The sequence below is a fragment of the Sabethes cyaneus genome, chromosome 3, assembly GCF_943734655.1.
Source record: "Sabethes cyaneus chromosome 3, idSabCyanKW18_F2, whole genome shotgun sequence".
NCBI classification, from domain to species: Eukaryota; Metazoa; Arthropoda; class Insecta; order Diptera; family Culicidae; genus Sabethes; species Sabethes cyaneus.
This window is the reverse complement of record NC_071355.1, coordinates 196,186,608-196,205,276: the sequence shown is the minus strand read 5'-3', so window position 1 is coordinate 196,205,276 and position 18,669 is coordinate 196,186,608. Positions and strand designations below refer to the sequence as shown.

General features: G+C 38.2%; 1 protein-coding gene across 1 annotated transcript in view; it reads right to left on the bottom strand.

The window, feature by feature from the left end:
* LOC128740569 (mucin-5AC) overlaps positions 1-18,423 on the bottom strand; it is a 92,299-nt gene extending 73,876 nt beyond the window's left edge. Inside the window, exons 1-2 of the mRNA XM_053836119.1 lie at positions 17,439-18,423; positions 17,046-17,299 (exon numbers count right to left, since the gene is read on the bottom strand). Coding sequence (XP_053692094.1) covers positions 17,046-17,299; positions 17,439-18,423 — 1,239 coding nt within the window. The remainder of the gene's footprint in view (positions 1-17,045; positions 17,300-17,438) is intronic.
* Between the last annotated feature and the right edge of the window lie 246 nt (positions 18,424-18,669).

Genomic DNA, 18,669 nt, shown 5'->3' with positions numbered 1-18,669 from the left:
AACGTCTTATCAACCTTTATGCAACCAGAAAATGATGTATTTTTAAATTTAAAAAAGAATAGAACGCGTCATATTTATTTTGCTGTTTTAAATTTTGAATAACTTGAATTCGTACATGCAAGCTGATTAAAATTGCATGTCGTCATCTTTCGAAAATTGAACCGTCATCTTCTGATCCATAAGCACTCATCGTATGATCCGCCCCATCTGCATCTGCAGAGCAGACAGTGAAAATACCTTTACACTTGAAGCAGTCGATAATGTCGATAGCTGACATATTTTTGCTGCCAGTCGAATTGCGAAACTCTATGATCTGACAGTATATGTGCTGTAAACCGAATGAAAGCTTGGTACTAGTTTGTAAAGCCACTTTAACACCCTTAAGCTGCTTTAAAGAAGTTTGAAAGCTGTGAGCCTGATGAAAGCGTCTACTGGTTTATAAAGCCACTTTAACACCTTTAAGCAACCGTAAAACGGTTCTACGTTTATGGCTGTTTAGAAGCGGATTGTTTAGCAGAAAAATTCGCTATTAAGCTTGTTTATCAGCTTTGGAGGAAAGCGGGGTTGGAAAAACTTAAAGTAGCTTAAACATCGCTTGGTCAAACGCCATTTGAGTGCTTACTTTATGCAGCTTGGATCGCCTTAAACCAACTCGTAAACAGCAATTGCTCTTGCTGTTTACGGGTTGGTTTAAGGCGATCCAGTGTACAAGATTTTCCGAAAACAGACACTGATGAAGTTTGCATGTCGTAGGCGAAATACGTATCTGTCACGAATAAATATAAATAGCAGAATTTCATTGGAAAGTTTTTAATTTCAGAAGATGGCGGTTCAATTCCCGATAGATGACGACTTGCATTTTTAATTAGGTTGCATGTACGAATTCAAGTTATTCGAAATTTAAAATATAGCTTATGACGCCAAAGAAAAATAAATTTGACGCGTTCCATTTGTGAAATTTAAAAGTAGATTATTTTTTGGCTGCATAAACGATAATGAGACGTTGATTAAGCGACTGAAAAAGCATTACAAAACTATTTCTCGTTCTAAAAAAAGAATTAACAGCATTGCGCAAATTGGTTATTTAAAAACACGCAAAAGCCTCTATTAAGCTCCATTGCAGCTTTGAAAGTAGCTACCCAAGTAACAATTTCAGGCTGATAAAACGCTTTTATAGGTGAATTTATTCTACATGTGGCTGAACTCTGGTTTAGTTTTAGAAATAAAAACCTTTTTTCAGCTCTTAAACATGGATATTTAGTGATTTTATCATGCTTCGGGCTTGCTAATAGCTGCTTTCGAAGCTGCAATGGAGCTTAATAGAGGCTTTTGCGCGTTTTTAAATAACCAATTTGCGCAAAACTGGAAACAAGGCGCACAGAGGTTATATAAAGGGCGATAAAATTGCTCAGTCATTCAGTCAGTCAGTCACTCAGTCATTTCAGTCACGTTTTAGACAAAAAGAGTAATTGCCTGCATTGCTTTCCTTAGAAAAATGCGATGCAATAATGCGCATATTTAGGCACAGATTTTTTATTCATGTTCCAAATTCTGCGCAGTAATGTATCCTACGAAGAAATCGCGAAAGAATACGCAACCTCGCCCAAATGGCTGAGGTATAGAGGCATGAAAATTCAAGTAGAATCTTTAACTTGCATTTATTGGAATCTTGTGCTGTGTCTCGGGGTCCGAACCTACGAGCGCCAATTCATGAAACCATGTCTTCTATGTTTTTTTTAATGTCCAACCTCATGGGGCTGTCAGAGCGTGGGGAAGTGGTTTCTATATGAAAACACAATTATTAGTATTAGTCTAAAGTGTAATGTTCAGTATGCAGAAAACCCAAATCAATTCGTCCTTCATGTTATCGAGAATAAAATATTTAAAATGAGGCAATCAAAATGATAACAATATTCCTTTGCCACCCGAACAGCATAAGAAGGCCGGATGATGGATCTAATTATGGTAATGGCTAATGCCGGATTTTTTGGTGTGCTTTCAGCGTATAAAGACATAAACAGCATGTCAGGAGTATTTATTTTCACTTTTTGGGTGCGCAGAATTAGGAGCAAACATGCGCAGAATTAGGAACATGGACTAGAGAGTGCGCAGAATTAGGCACCGTGGATAAGTTTACAAAACAAAAAATATACTCAATTGTTGGTCGACTTATAATTCCCATATTTTTTACCAGATATTATAGACTATAGCACCTACACGTTGCTGCTATCCACGTTGTTAATTTAAATCTAGAAAACTTAGAATAGCGGAAGAATCATAAAAATGTCTTAACTGCGCAGAATATAGTACGTTCACGGTACCATTTCAAGCGTAATTTGAGTCTAATTTAAATCAAATTTTAAGTTTAATTTCAATTTATACTTTAAGTATAGTTTCCAGTCTGATTTCATGTCCGTCGCCAAGTCTAATTTCAACTTTGATTTTAAATCTAATTTCAATTAAAATTTTCTGTTCAGATTTTCTGTCAAATTTCTAATGCTTTCAAATTCAATTCCAAGTCCGCTTTCAAATCCAGCTTCAAGTCCAATTTAAAATTATTTTATATTTATTTTAAATTGTAGGTCCAATTTTAAGTTGTTCGTCAATTTTTAATCTTTAATTAATAAAATTTTCATAACAACGTTTATAGCTAGCACCAAGCCGTATATCAATGTACGAAAATCATCGTAAATATCTCTTAACAAATACGAAATCATAACTAAAGCGTGATAAAGTGGGCCCAAGTTGATTTTCTATCGTATATAATGATTATAACTGTCATACATATGATTTTCAGCACAAAATCATATAGTATTACGAAGCGAGTCGTGCTTAATCGGATATTATTGTATATAAATACATATATAGCCGTAACGCTTATAATTATTCCTAATCACGTATATCGCCTCCAAAATAGTACGGATATGCCAATTTTGCGCATCAAATACGACTTATTACCATGAATAACTGTACGTAATGATGATTTTTATCTTTTATATTCCCCAGATAGCATGGGTTATTTATTCTTCCCGAGTTATAGCCGAAAAGCTCGGTTTTTCTGAATACAGTAATGTTCCGAAACCGGGGGGAAACTGACAAAATCGGGAAAAAAATTTCGATTTTTTTTCTCAAAATTCAAGACTTAAGACCTTGCAATATCGAAGACTTCTACTAAAATCTAAACTTTAACCCTCAATTGGTCAACCGAAAGCTCAATGAACCGGGCACAGCACACTGGTCCAGAACTTTTTTTTGGTGCGCATTAGCTTTGAGCGCGAAAACTTGGTTTTGGGTTTATGGAATCTTTGGAAGAATTTCTTAAAATTAAAAGTTCTATCGTCCAGCGTAATTCAAATTTTTATTAATCCCCCAAAAAGTACAATAAAAAATTTCTTTTTCTACAGTTTCAATATAACACATTGATGTGTTCTGCAAAGTTTTACAACATATTATTACAAGAAATTTTGCTGAAGAAGTAACCTTCTATCTCTTCAGCAAAGATAGAAAAATCCTATTTCTCATAAATGAAAAATCGTTAAAATGAGTTTTTCTATTTTAGCTGTTTTTGTAGTTGTTGTATGACTTTTATCTGTTTCACAAAGTTGTACAATTAGAAAAAATACACAACATTGCTGAATATAGTATACCTCTATCTTTGCTTGTTTAGGGACTATGGAACTTTTACTATAAAAATACCCTAATTTTGACCCCGAATAACTCGCAAGAAGGCATCATTTTATTCAAAAACTCTCCCCAGAGAATCAGAATAGTTTTAAGTAGGCTGAAAAGTATTATAAATCATGTTTCAAAGTACAAAAATTAAGTAATAATCGAGGAATTCTGAGCTGGAGTCCCAGTGCCACGAACTAAACCCAATATATTTTTAGCCGCAGATCGAAACTTGCCCAGTATTCAGTCTAACATTTTTCGCACCAAACGCTCCTCTGCTTTAATCAAACAAAAGTTAAGCAAAATTTATAGGCTGACAAAATCGCGATAAAAAGCTGATAAAATCCAGGCTTCGTTTTCGGTTTTTTGCTCTAATGGGCGAAATTCGAAAAAGTAGTGTAAGGAGCAATTGTAGAGTTTATTATTGTCTACAATATTGCTAAAGAAATTATAGCTTTATCTTTAGCTTTATTTATTATTTGTATTTACGTCGTTATGCTGCTCCTGGAGAAAAAATCGAAAAGATCACGGAGGGAAACGTAACTAAAACTGGACAAACAGGATCAAAAAAGACGAATAAAGCCATAGAGATAGAAAAAACTGGCATGAAAAAGAGGAAAACGAAAGACAAATCGTGATACTATGGGAGGAAAGACGGGACGTAAAAAGGGAAACAAGTAGAAAAGAATAAAACGAGAGGCAGAAAGGAAAAACGAGGCAAACAGAGAGGATATTGGACAGAAAAGTAAGGTGACCAGAAGAAAAAAGAAGAAATACGTTAAAACAGAAGGAAACGCGATAGAGAAAACGAGGAAAACGAGAAAGAAAATGAGAACTAACTGGAAAGCAAACTAGAAAAACGGAACAAAATAGATAAAAAATGGATAGAAAAAGAGTAAAAGAAAACGAGAACCGAGTGAGGAAGCTTAAGTACGTGCGGAAGACAACAACAGCAATAGCGCAAACAAACAACAGCACTGATAAAAAAAGAGTAAAAATGCTCCATCAGAAAATAACTTACCGGTTGAAGGGACGAAAAGAAAACGAGAAAATACGAGAGCAGAAAAATTGAGGAGCGAAAACAGAAAAAGAGGAAAATGAAAGGAAAAATGAAGAGAGAAGACAAACAGGATAAAACGAAAAACAAAGCGTAATAGAAAATGTAGAAAATCAGAATACAGCAAGCGGAAGAACGGAACAGACGTAAACAAGTAAACAGAATAGGCATTAACGGGGCAGAACACAAAAAATGAGACTGTAAAAACGGGCTTGAAAATGGAAGAAAAAGACGAAAAATAGAACAGAAAAGAAAAAACAACATGGCTGAAAAGAGCGAAAAACAGGAGAAAAAGGAAACATCGAACAGTAAAAAGGTAAAACGAGAGAAAAAAGGATGAAAAACGAGACAAATAGAGGGAAGACAGAAGGGACAAAATAAAAAACGTGACAGAAAATATATATCGGAGAAGGAGAGAGAGAGAGAGAGAGAGAGAGAGAGATGAATGGGAATGGGAAAGTAACACTGGAAAGAAGAAGATGAAACAAGAGACATAAAAAAGGATAACAGAGCCAAAACAGAATGAACGTCATAAAAAAGAGAAATCGGGCCAGCTAATTCCTTTTTCAGTGAAAAATAAAAGGAAAAACAGGACTATGAAAAAATATAATACGGAATGTAGAAAAACGGCACAATAAAAGATAAAACATGGGACTGAAAAAAGATAAACGGAGAAAAAGCGAAATGAAAAATACGGAAACTGAGATCAGAAAACGGAAAAGAAGAAAACAGAAGAAAGTGGATAAACGCGGCTATAAAAAAGAGAAAAAAGGATCGGAAAAGAGAAGGAAAAACGTAAGCAAAGCGAAGCCATGGGTATAAACGTCCTTCAGAACTTGACCCTTCTTTATCGACAGACTTCGCAGCCAGTTATTAGAGTACAGGAAAATTACGGGGCTAGTGCAAAGATCCTATTAACTCTGTAGCGGCACCGTCCAGTAGAGATTAAAACACACGACGACTGGTTTGTTAGGCCAGCATCATAACCCGGAGCTAACTGAGCGGGAGGAAAAACGTGTGTAAAAGGAAATATGTGAAATTTCATTTCAAGTAAAATTTTGTGTCCAATGTCGTGCCCATGTCCAAATTATAGTCTAATTTAATATCCACTGTCATGTTCAATTTCAAGTCAAATTGTATCTCCGATTTTAAACCCAATTTCAAGTCTAATTTAATTCCAATTTCAAGTCAAATTTAAAATTTGATTTCAAGTCCAATTTCTACTAAAATTTGAATTTCAATTTTAAATCTAATTTTACATTCCAAGTCGAGCTTCAAGACCAATTTCAATAAAATTTAAAGTTTCGAGCAATTTCCAGCATAATTTTAGATTTAATTTTAAGGCCAGTTTCAACATTAATTTTCAATCTAATTCCAAGCGTAATTCAATTCCACTTTAAAATAAAATTTCAAGTCCAAAACACAAATCAAAACTTCAAATTATCTTTTAAGTCCGATTTCATGTCGCATTTCAAATAAAGCTTCCAGTCCAAATAACTCCAAATTTAATTACAATTTCTAATTTAATTTTAAGCGCAATTTCCAATTCAAATTTAAATAAAGTTTCAAGCTCAAATTAGTCCAAAATCAAGTACAATTTAATACCTCATTTTAAAAACACCTGCACCCGAAAGTCCAAAGTTTTCAACCTCATCGGCCGGTATTTTTGTGAGCAAAAAGTTATAAATAGGTTCTTCATCCAACGATTACTCAATTTTCCAGACCAAAACATTCTTCTGAAAGGTCGGGTGCCCCCCTTTTGTTTATGTCTGGGCACGCTAGTGAGTGTAAATACAATTTACAGACACTTTTGTGAGACTGTTTCTGCTGTTTATCTCTGTTTCACACATCGTTTCGGTTCCAATTCGTATACATTTACAGTCAAACAGGTCAGGAAACTAAAATATGAGTTAGATACACTCAACTACTTTTTTTACACGGTTTGTTTTTTCGAATATTAAGAACGGGCTAACTTAGGGACCATTCATTTATTTCTTAATACATTTGGGAGTGGGTTGACATTCCTCACGTAGATTATAAATAGTTCCTAAGTTGCACCGTTCTCAAGTAATCGAAAAACACGGTTTTATAAAACACTTGAGTGTAGGAGTAATTTTTAATTCAATTTTAAATCTTTCAGTTTCAATTGCTTTAAAATTGATTCCACTGTTTTTAGTTATTCAGAGTTATCGTGCACGGTTTTGCGTGAGAAAAAAGAGAGGGAGATATTTTTGCTTCTGTCACTCTCGCGTTGACAATTCGGCACGAGATTTTTTGTAAGTGCGAGCGACCAACGAAATATCTTTATTTTAGGTCAGTCAAAGAGATCATCAGCGTACAATGAAGCGTTTCGCACATAGAAACGTTATAGAACAAAATAAAAAGCAAAGGCCCTAAGACACTGCTTTGAGGTACACCAGACTGCATCTAGAATGGAACAAACTCCCCCCACACTTCACTGATGCGCTGCGCCTCGTGAGATAAGACTGAATCCATTGAGTCCCTCATTCTGGAAACCCTATTTGTTTGAGCTTCTCAACCGCTAGAATATGTGGTATCCTGTCGAAAGTTTTGGCAAAGCCAACATAAACAGCGTCGATTTATTGTCGTTTTTTCATTCTATCGACAAGAGTTGACACATATAGCTCAACAAATTAGCTATGGTCGAGCATTTTTTTATAAACCCGAAATGATCTGCAGAAATTACGGATTTGACAGATTATTACAAGAACTGAGATTCGGTGTGATTGAGGTAAATTTCCAAAACGCAGGAAAGTACCTCTCATTAATAGAACGATTGAACAGGATGTTTGCAGGATACACAAGAGTACTAGCATGTTGTTTCACAAAGAGTGCTGATAATTTCTCTGGGATTAAATCCTTTTAATCCATCGATGGGTTGCAGCTTGATTGCAGAGCATCGCGTGACGAAACATTCATCCTGAACACGTTTATATTACAATGCGAAATGCTGCTCAGATACATTTCAAACAAAGGAGATGAGTTATTAGGTAGGTACTTAACACACTTTAAAGGCAAGGCGAGGATATATTCGCTGACTCGTGCGGCGTGGTGGCGTCTAATCTGTGATAGTGCATGTTTTAAGCTACCCCTTTCATAACTTGACGGTTTTTCACGTCACTCCGAAAAGATTTTGGATCGACTTTTACATTATTTTCTATTCGACTTTTACCAATGGTACTCTTATTCGAAAAATTCTAAAAATTTCTTTATAAAAATTAGCGACTGCATCATCAACCGATCCTTACTGATTCAGTAATTGATCCCAGTTTACTTGCTGAATTAGCCCATTCAACAAAGACATAACGCATCGATGAAAATTAAACCTCTCAGTGTTTTCCTCTTGGTAATTGCGCTCATCATTTACTTTCATAACAATTGTTATGTCATAGGGCATCTAATGTCAATTTACTTTCAACAGCGGTACTGACGGCTCAAACATTCTTGCGCAGGCTGCACTGCTGTTGAAAACCAAGTTAACTAGCTTGCCATTGTCATTATAATTATAAAAGTAATAAAAAATCATTTTTTTTAAAGCTGAGTAAAATGGAGCATCGTTGCTGCAATCGGATTGATCAATCCATATAAAGCTTTGGACAATTACAGTGCGGGCTTTGCAACACTGAAAAAATCAAAGGGGTTGCATACAAGACACGTGACGCCGGACTACGTAAGTCTCTTTGTAGTCATAGTAGCATTTATCCATCATCAGAGTTATTTCTATATGCATTTGGAAACAATTTAACAACATCAAGTACGCACACTAGTGCTTTCCTGCTACCATACAGTAATTAAGGATTGTTTTTAGTGCCAACGGTTCCCCCGCGTTGAAGGGATTTTACCAATTCAATCCCATTTTATCAACAGCACATCTTTTCACTACACTTCCAATGAAACGGCAAACTTGCGTATCCATACACACTCTTAAATGATGCTACCTGTAAATAGGTTTGTCATAGAGAATAATTCAATTATCGGTAGCAAGTAGCCAAAATTGGTTGAAATTTTTGCCCAAAGTTTGAGTTTATACACTTTAAGGGCATTTTGAGTAGTTTCAACCTAGCTTTAACTAAATCCGACCGACTTACAGGTAAAATCATTTAAGAGTGTGTATGGATACGCAAGTTTGCCGTTTGATTAAAAGTGTAATGAACAGATGTGCTGTTGAGAAACCTCTCATTTTGCCACACTTAGTGTGAGCCAGTTTCGTTTACACCAATCAACAAATGTATCAAGTAACGCTTGCAGGCGGCAATAATCGTCAGTTTTTCCAACAGGTAGAAACAGTTTCAAGTCGTCAGCGTACACAAGTCTGCATCCGATATCCAATAGCAACGTAACGTCGTTGAAAAACAGTGAAAACAGCAGTGGTCCCATATTGCTACCTTGCGGAACACCTGAGGTATTGGTGAATTGCGCAGAAATGACACCATATCCCAAACCTTGCCGTAAGACGTAGTTTCATGTCAAAAAACAGCAACACAGGAGAAATTGGAATACGCATCAATGAACATAAAATAAAGACTACGGTTTTTTTACGCCTGAAATGAATCGTAAACAGGTTTGATAATGCGTACCTCCGGTGCAGCGTGCATCTGTAGGTATAAAGTAGACTCCACAAAACTGTAGTATAAAAGAATGGTCACGTAACTCAATAACTCAGGAATTTCTGGATCTGGTGAACCAGATCCTCTCTTCGATGATGGAACTTCAATGAAAATAGTAATCGAAGAGAGGCAAAAAAGAGCAAAACCCAGGTACTACATTTCGTTAACGAAAGTTGACCTTCTGTTTTTTTATACGACAGACTTCGCAGTCAGCTGTTAGAGTACAGGTCAATTGAGGAGCTAGTGCTACGAGCCTATTGACTCTAAAAGCCACTTCGAGCCGAGATTCATACATACGACGACTGGCTTGTCAAACCACCATCGTTCCTGTATCCCTATCACCTCGTGATACCAACCGGGATACGAGCAACCTTAGAGGAGTGTTTTCCAACCCCGAAGGATTACTGATAGAAAAGGAAGTACTCACCCAGCAAACATTTTCGTACGCATATCAGAGTAACAAATGAGTTATATGTACCTATATATACCTTGAAAAATCGTATCTGATGCACAATACTAGCGTATGCATACTAATTTAGAGGCCATATACGTACTACAAAATATACGTTAACAATTGAACTTTATAAATCTTTATATGCGATAAGACCAGACTCAAAGCGATTAGTTTTATAATGCTATACAATTCTATAGTCGCAGTTCAATCACTTGCTATCGTCAAATACGACAGAATGTAAGCTTGTACGCATTTCATTAGGCTATATATACGATACTGAATTTATTAAAAGTCAATAACGATAATTTTCTTACATTGATATACGAGTTGGTGTTTGCTGGGCATGCGTCCCTTGAAGTTTTGAAGTTTCCTCAACCAAGCGAGCGCCCGCAGTCTAAGTTAGGAGCAGCTCATAACAGTGTCTGATCTCAACACATCGGCATCTACAACGACGACGACGCGATGTAAGGACAACGGTTGGGAACTCGATGCTTGGCACTACAGATCGATGAGCTTCATAGGTGATTAGCAGGTCCTGCTCGAACTGCTTGAACGTAAACCACGCAAATTCGATGTCATAGTTCTATCGCAATCTATCACAAAGGAGAGAAAGTTTAGAAGATCCACGGTAGAAAGGCATGTTAGGCAGAATATAAGATCGCGTGATAAATTGGAAAACAGCCAACGAAAGGTTGAATCTATTGAGGATAAAAGGCCGTTTCTTCAAATACGGTGGTCAATGGGTCCTACTCCGGCTTCTGTCGTGCTCTGCAAAATATCTCAATTCTCGACGTTTTATTGGCAAAGCACAGAAGACGAATCGATTTGCTCTTACTTAGTCGGATGTTACCTTCTCCGCGACGCGACGAGTTTTGTTTTGCTTTTGCAGTGCTTTGCTACTTTGCTCTGCCGGCTAGTGAGCATCAATTTGGTTTCATCTTTCTTTTTCTGCCGGAGCGCTACCGAATGTATGATCTCAACGTCACGGAGCAATTTCAATCGTTTCAGTCCATATAATTGCCTATCGCTAGAGTACTGAATTGAGAGACTGGCCATGTCACTCAAAAACTCTCATCATTAAACCAACGACACTCACTGATTACGTGAAACATGTGTCGCTGGTTTAATGATTACAAGTTCTCGCGAGCTACTGAGTTGCCATGACCAATCTCTCAATTCAGTACTCTACCTATCGCATATTCTCTTTGTAACATGGAGCGTTTCCAGTGTGCGAAGAAAACATTAGCTTTTGTTTTCGTTGTGCTCTTTCTGCGTAAGATGAGTGGTCGTAAGAGAAAACAGTATTCAGGCATCATCCGGAGGGAGAGGAAACGGTTGAACAGAAAACGAAAGCAACTTGATTGCTCTACCTCTGCATGCCTAAGATGAGCAAAATAAAGCCTGGTCCTACTCGCATGAATGTAGATGTGACGATGAGGAGAAAGCATTCTACGCACTGCTGAAGACACCGTACAACAGCTATTACGCCATCGGACATCAACGCGTCGTCATCGGGCTATGAACGCTCAGGTCGGTAGGGAAGTAATATTTAGATCGGTTATAGAGATCCATAGCCTGCACATCGACACGAATGATAACGGCCATCGATTTAAAACATAGCAGTTTCCCAAGTCCTGGTGATCCTAAGCACTCCTTTTCCATGCAACAACATCCACAAAGTCGCCTTGAGAGCTCCTGACCAACATACAATGAATCAGATTCACTACGTTCTTATGGATGGGAGGTTCTTCTTTAACATCACAAACAGATATTCCCTACAATCACCTAGTAGCAGTATAAGTGCACCCAAAATTATCCAAATTAACCAGACACGTCATTGAATTGAATGAAAACAGTATTGAATGAGGACCTGCCTTCTTCCGAGATGCTAGAATGGTTCAACACTCAAAGACGGTTCTGGCCGAAGCCCCGGAGTACTTAAAATGACTGGTTTGATCGATAATACCAGCAAGCGGAAAGAAAAAAAAGTGTTGACCGTGATGCAGAGGACTAAAAAACGCAAAAAGGAGAATAGAAATCGGATAACTGAAGACTACTAAAGCCGTCGGAAAAACCGGCTCTCGGTAGACCTCTATACAAATGGTGAGGAATCACTAGCAATGATACCTCTTTGCTAATTTGCAGGATTTGAGCGGAGGTGCAACTGCCAGAAGAGTGGATGGAAGATGTGGCTTCCCGATCAGGAGGGCATAACAAGATAACATCAAATTTATAACACATTCTGATATTTATAACACACTGTGTTACAAATCGGAAATAAACTGATCAGGAAGTGAAAACAAAAGTTTCAAATTTGTAACAGATTCTGATAGTTATAACTCATTGAGTTATATAGGAGAATTAGGGCTTTGGCCACTACTAAAAATGTTACATATCATCACTGGTGTGCCCGGGACACACAATGGGGAACGTGCCATACATTTTCTATAAAATTTAACGCAAATTTTATGTGTAATTTCAAATCTGATTTCAAGCCAAATTTTACATGCAATACCAGCCTAACTTCAAGTAAAATTTCAAGTACTATTTCAAGTCAAATTTCATGTTTATTTTGAATTCAATTTGAATTCTAAATTTAATGTCCAATTTCAAGTTTAAATTTTGGTCCAATATCAAATCCAATACCATGTACATTTGACATGCAATTTCAAATGAAATTCAAAGTAAAATTTCGTGTCTAATTTCAAGTGCAATTGCAAATTGCAAGTGCAAATTGCAATCTAAGTCCTATTCAGTTGTTCAGTTTTCTGTGTTCAGTTTCAGTGCATCAGAACGAAATAACGATTACATGTAGCGAATTCTTATATCTATCAATTTTGCATTAAGAAAATTTTGTTGTCAATTCTAGACTTTTTTTGTTTATTTGGATAACAATTTATTTAAGCATCCAACAACAGCAAGTATATAAAATGAAAACATAAACTATTGCAGTTAGAAATATACTCGATGCAAAATGCCGCTCCTGTTAAGCCATCTTTTATGTATTTTCTGCACTTTATTAGGTTCTAACAACGAATTGAAACGAACAACGAATTAGGATTAAAAAGAAAATCTCTCAAACTTTTATTTTGTTGGTAGATGCTTGGAACCAAACGTAATCAAGCAAACACATTATGAAAAAAATAATTAACGATAAAATAAAATGTTTTAGTTTTTTTCTCGGTTTACAAAATTTAAAAGCAACAAGTGTTTTCTCCAATCCTTAACTAACAAAACCTCGTATAATTGAGAAATATTTTCTTCCACGCATCATTAAAATAATTAGGTTCATAATTGTTTTTAATCTTTACTGTGGTTGGTTCCTACCAAAATCAGCAATAACATTTATAGAATCAAAACCTGAAATATAAAACTCATTCAAAAACAAAGTTTGAATGGCCAGGTTCACTTCAATATATTTTCTGATACATTTGAAAGCACTTCGAGCAACACTGTCAGAACGGTGCAACACTGATAAAACGGATTCGATTTCTTTTTCTTGATCACAGTCTCGTACCAAAAGAGATCTATTTATAGACAGCTCGAACAGCAAAAACTGACAACTGACAGAATAAGCTATCGGTCAAATCATATGAGCATTTAAACTACCTACATTCAAGAGTAGTTCTGGTACAGTGGTTAAGACGATGGCATCGTGTGCGGTATGTCGTGAGTTCAATTCCGACTGAAAGGGTGCGGTTTTTGAAATTGAAAGAATGTGTGAAAATCTTTTTTTGTTGCTATTTGTAAATGTTCTTGATAAATAGTTGTACTATTTTTGACAATAGGTCGGGAAAATGTCGATATAGCAGACAGAGGTAAAGAAGTTTTTGTTATATCAAAATTATAACACAATTTGTTAGAAATATGGTAACAAATTTTGAAATAATTTTGTTCAAAACATAACAAACTTTGTTATATTTTTGCTATCACTGCTAAGCAGTTTTGTTAGAATTTGAGTTATTTTAACCACTTGCAGTAGCTAAATTATAACAGCCGTTGTTAGCAAAAAATCGGTCGAAAAATAACAGGATCAGTTATAATTTTGTTATGCCCTCCTGATCGGGTTACCTCACTTGTATAAAGAACACTCGGTTCGATTGCTGTAAAAAGGTGCTCTCCCAGACCTTCGTGTGATGTCCATCCTGAATGGCAAGAGATTTCGTAGGGCAGTACGAAGCGGATTTTATAAAAGCCCGTTCTACTATGGATAAAATTATCATATTCCGACAAATCCTTCAGAAATGACGGGAATGCAACGTGCCCACCCATCATATTTTCGTGGATTTTAAGGCAGCATATGATACAGTTGATCGCGAACAGCTATGACTAATTATGTACGAAATTGGTTTTCCGGACAAGTTTATACGGCTTATCAAAGCTAGTCTAGAGACAGGAGATGTGTTACGTGCGTGTTTCGGTGGAAGTCTTGAGTCCTTTCGAAACGCGCAGAGGGTTGCGGCGAGGGGATGGACTGTCCCGTATGTTATTTATCAACGCTATTGAAGGTGTGATCCAGCGAGCGGGCATCGACACGATCTTCAGCAAAAGTAGCTAACTCCTAAGCTTTGCGGACGATCTTGACATTATTACTGGATACTTTGGGACGGCGGAGGCATTTTGCGGTAGACTAAAACGGAGGCTAGCAGGATTTAGCTATTAATCAATGCGTTGAAAACCAAATATTTAGTTGATAGATGCTTCAGAAAAAACAACGTTTGTCTTTCACGGATTGTGACTATCAACGACAATGAACTTGAAGTTGTGGATGAGTTCATGTATTCGGGATCTCTGGTGACAATAATACGAATAAAAAGATTTAACGGCGCATTCAAACAGAAAGCTGGAGCACAAAACTGATAATATGCAAATGCTAATTAAACCGGTAGTTCTTTTGCGGGCTTGAAACTATAACTTTGGTTACGGAAAATATACAGAAATTTCGCGTATTTGAATGAAAGGCGTTGACGACTATTTTTGGCAAAGTACAAACGAAGCAAAGAGTGTCGCAGGCTTATGAACTATGAACTGCAGGCACTACGGCTTGGGAGATTCCCATCATACATCAGGCGAAAGTTAGTCGACGAAACGAAAGTTTGATGAATAAGAAACGAGTGGAATAAAGTGTATAATATGTCCAAATGAACGTTGTCCCTTCTCGCCCCAAGCATAAAAAGACAACTATCTATAATTCATGATTACGTGTAAGTAAACTTCCAGCATTAAGTGCTTATACTTGCTTTTTTGGTGCCTTACATCGCGCACCAAGTCCTCTAGTTTCAACCTAATTTTAAAGAAAGTTTATAAGATAGCGTATTCCATTACTGTAGGTCAAAATTTAGTTTTGTAATCATCTGTGGCTTCATTTCTCACTGAATACGAAATTTTGATGCAATTTGTAGACAAAATATCTGGTATTGTTATCACGTTCGATTGTTCCGAAAATTAAAGTATGGTGTCATATCCATAAATGACATCGGTCAGCATTACAAATTAATGAATTTTTACAGTTGTTTCGATTTTGTAAGCAACAAAAAAGTCACATATCCATAGATTTCGTAACCGACTGTTGGAGTACAGGACAATTACGAGGCTAGTGCAATGATCCTACTGACTCTACCTAATAGCAACATCCAGCCGAGATTGGATGGACTTCTACCTTGAAGCTAACTGGGCGGTTTGTAAGCAACAAATGAGTGATCATTTGCTACTGATAAAGGTTGCAGCAGGTTAATAAAAAGCATATTTGGAAAACGTAATACTTAGTTCAACAAAATTGCAGATCAATATGGAACCTACTTATCCATACACATTTCAACCTTTTTCTTCACCTAGAAAAAACACGCATCGTTTTACTTGTTGTATAATAAATACAGCACGGTGACAGTATTGTTACTCTGAATTAAATATTAAGATTGTTACTAGATCGTGTTTCCTGTAGTATTGACTTACTGTGACATTAAACCAATCGTTAAATTGTATAATACTCGTTTATTAGCTAATTTTGTTTCAATTATCTTGTAATTTACGATTGATTATAGTGTACAGTTTGCACTCTAACGATGATTAGTCACTGTCAATCATACTTTAATGATAGTCTGAGCAATATTATTATACTAACGAGACTAAGAATTCCACTTGTCTCTAACAAAACGAAAACGAACTAACCATACGAACTAGTAACGATAATTAGAGAATGCTACCAACGATTGAAGTTACTTAAGAAAATAACCAAACACTCGACGACGATGGCCAAGCGAGCGACATGTCCATTACGGGATGACGTAAAAACAACCCAAACAGCAACTTTTTCACTTCTAATCGACCATCAGCGCGCAAGCCGAAAGCGAAAATTGTTTGCCGGTTAATGAAATCAGACTACGGATTGACCCTAATGAAACCCCTATCACGGCGACCCGATCTATTGCCCGAGACCTCCGAGTGTCGGTTGAAAGGCTAAACACGATTACCAACCAAACCAACGAAGGAACCATCAACGAACGAGTGCTGACGTCGTCGGTCAACCCCAAACAGCAACAGCATCTCGCCGTGGCCCCCTGAACTATCTGGACATTTATCACTCACTTGCCATACTGTGGCCAACCGCAGAATTACCGTTGTTGGTACACACAAGGCACCCCATATCCCATCTTCGCACACCCCCGAGAGCATCGATGATCGGGCCACACTTCTGTTTAACTCCCCTAAAATGGTCATCAAAGTAGCTGTTGGCATGTTAGCGCTATCTTCACCTGGGGACATAGACGTTGCCAGAGCAATAAACATGTGCGAAATGTTACCTTTCGACTGCAAGCCAGCCGGTGCGACGACGGCATGCGGCGGAGATGCCAAACTGAGGAGAAACTGAACCGAGCCGAGCTGAGCTGAGCCGAGCGGAGGTCATTGCAGCTGTCCAACCAGAGGGAGACCGGTTTGACATTTGGAAATTTGACGACTTTGCAGTTTGCAGTTTGTCCGTTTGGTTGTGGAGTGTCAATTTCTTTCGTGAAATCAGAAAGCAATATAGTAGTAAGAAGACAGCGCAGGATTGCAACACAGGCAACAACCCCCAGAAACGCAATTAGATACCAGCCGATGTCAGAAGTTCGTTATTTTCAGTCCAGCAGCGGGTTGTTCGTGGGTAATCAAAGGTATTTATTCTCGTTGCAAGTAATCGAATCAGCACGTCGTCAAAGGTTATTTTTATATCATTAGATAGATAGCAGGGGCCACTCACCTGGTTGTTGGTGTTGAATTGATTCAACTGCTCCTCTTCGACGAATCCGTTTACGCAGAACTCGTTCGGTGTACAGACTTTGCTGGCCTCGTAACAGGGTATGGTTGCCGGCACGGGATAATCGTATCCGGATGAAGTGACGGTGGTCTTTTTAAAGAACGGCTGTACATTGACACCGGTTGTGATGGTGTGGCTGGTAAGACCGGTTCCCGTTCGTTCCTGCGTCCTGGTGACGGTGGAACCTGCACCTGGACCTAAATTTACGGATTAGCAATCAAAGGGTAAGAGGGAAATCGTGGAGATAAACGGGAATATACGATTAGAATTGTTGGAAATATTTTAAAATAGAAGAGTAAGTATAGTAAGCGAAGCTCATCAGAAAGCTTAAATTACTTGGCAGAATAGGAGAAGGCGGCAGTCCAGTTCTTGTACCGGTTACGGTAGTTCTGCTAGCCGTTCCGAAAGTAGAAGTCGTTCCTGTGTTAGTTTGGAAAGGAGGCGGCTGTTGTTGCGTATTAGTTGAAGTAATAGCGGTGTTAGTATTTGAGGTGGTGGCGGTGTCCGTGCGAACTCCGGCTGCGTTGAACTCGCTGGTTGCTGTGGTTTGACCTGGGACAGGCACCGGAGCTACACCCGTTGATGTGGTTGATGTAGTTTTACTGAAGCTGCTGGTTGTCCGTACACCTCCGGTGACAGTCGGCTGAGCTGGAGCCGTTCCGGTACTTACCTGGTTAGAAGTAGAACTGAAAGTATTCGTTCTTGCAGCTGTTGCACCTGTTTGTGTGTTCGTTGTTTGTCCGAATTGTCCTGCTGCTCCGGCAGCTCCCGCTCCAAAGGTTCTTGTAGTGGCAGTCGACGTTCTGGAAATAGTTGTTCTTCCAGCGCCAAACGTTCCAGCTTGTTGACCTGCAATTCCTGTTTGACTACCAATGGTTCTAGAAGCTGTAGCGCTTTGTACCGACGCGGTAGCTCCACCGGAAACCTGTCCACTTTGCCCGGCCGCACCAGCTCCGAACGTTCTAGTGGCCGTTGACTGGAAATTAGATTGTGTAGCTCCGAATGCGCCTGTCTGTCCCGCGGCACCAGCAGCAGCAGCTACTGCAGCTGCGTCCTGTCCGCCTCCTGGAGGCTCCTGCACACCGCCACCTATTTTAGTAGCTTTAAAAGGAGAGTCTGGCGCAACCCACCAGAAAGTAGTTTGCTTTTTCATATCATGCGGAATAACATCAGCACCATCACCACCCGGAGCTTGACGTTTGGAAATGGATTTACTCTGAAAGCCCTGGCCAGCCGATATAAACTCGGGCCGGTAGTTCAGCTGAGCCGTTGCAAGTCCTACACACAACAGGCCTATGAAGGCCCTCGCTCGTAGGTTCATCTGTGCGGGGGAAAACAAAAAGATCATTAGTCGCATGTCAGAGAAAAAAAGCTTCCATCAAAAGATCGCGTGAAATTCTTGAGTGCTTCTTTGTTTCGCAGTGTGCCTCAAAGCCTACACATATAATTAGTCGATTAGAAGCGTCTCCACGCGTGCACGTGAGACGATAATTCATTTACCACGCACACATTACGAGACTAACACCATCCAGCTTCCCTGACCTTGGGCGTAAACAAATGATCGTGT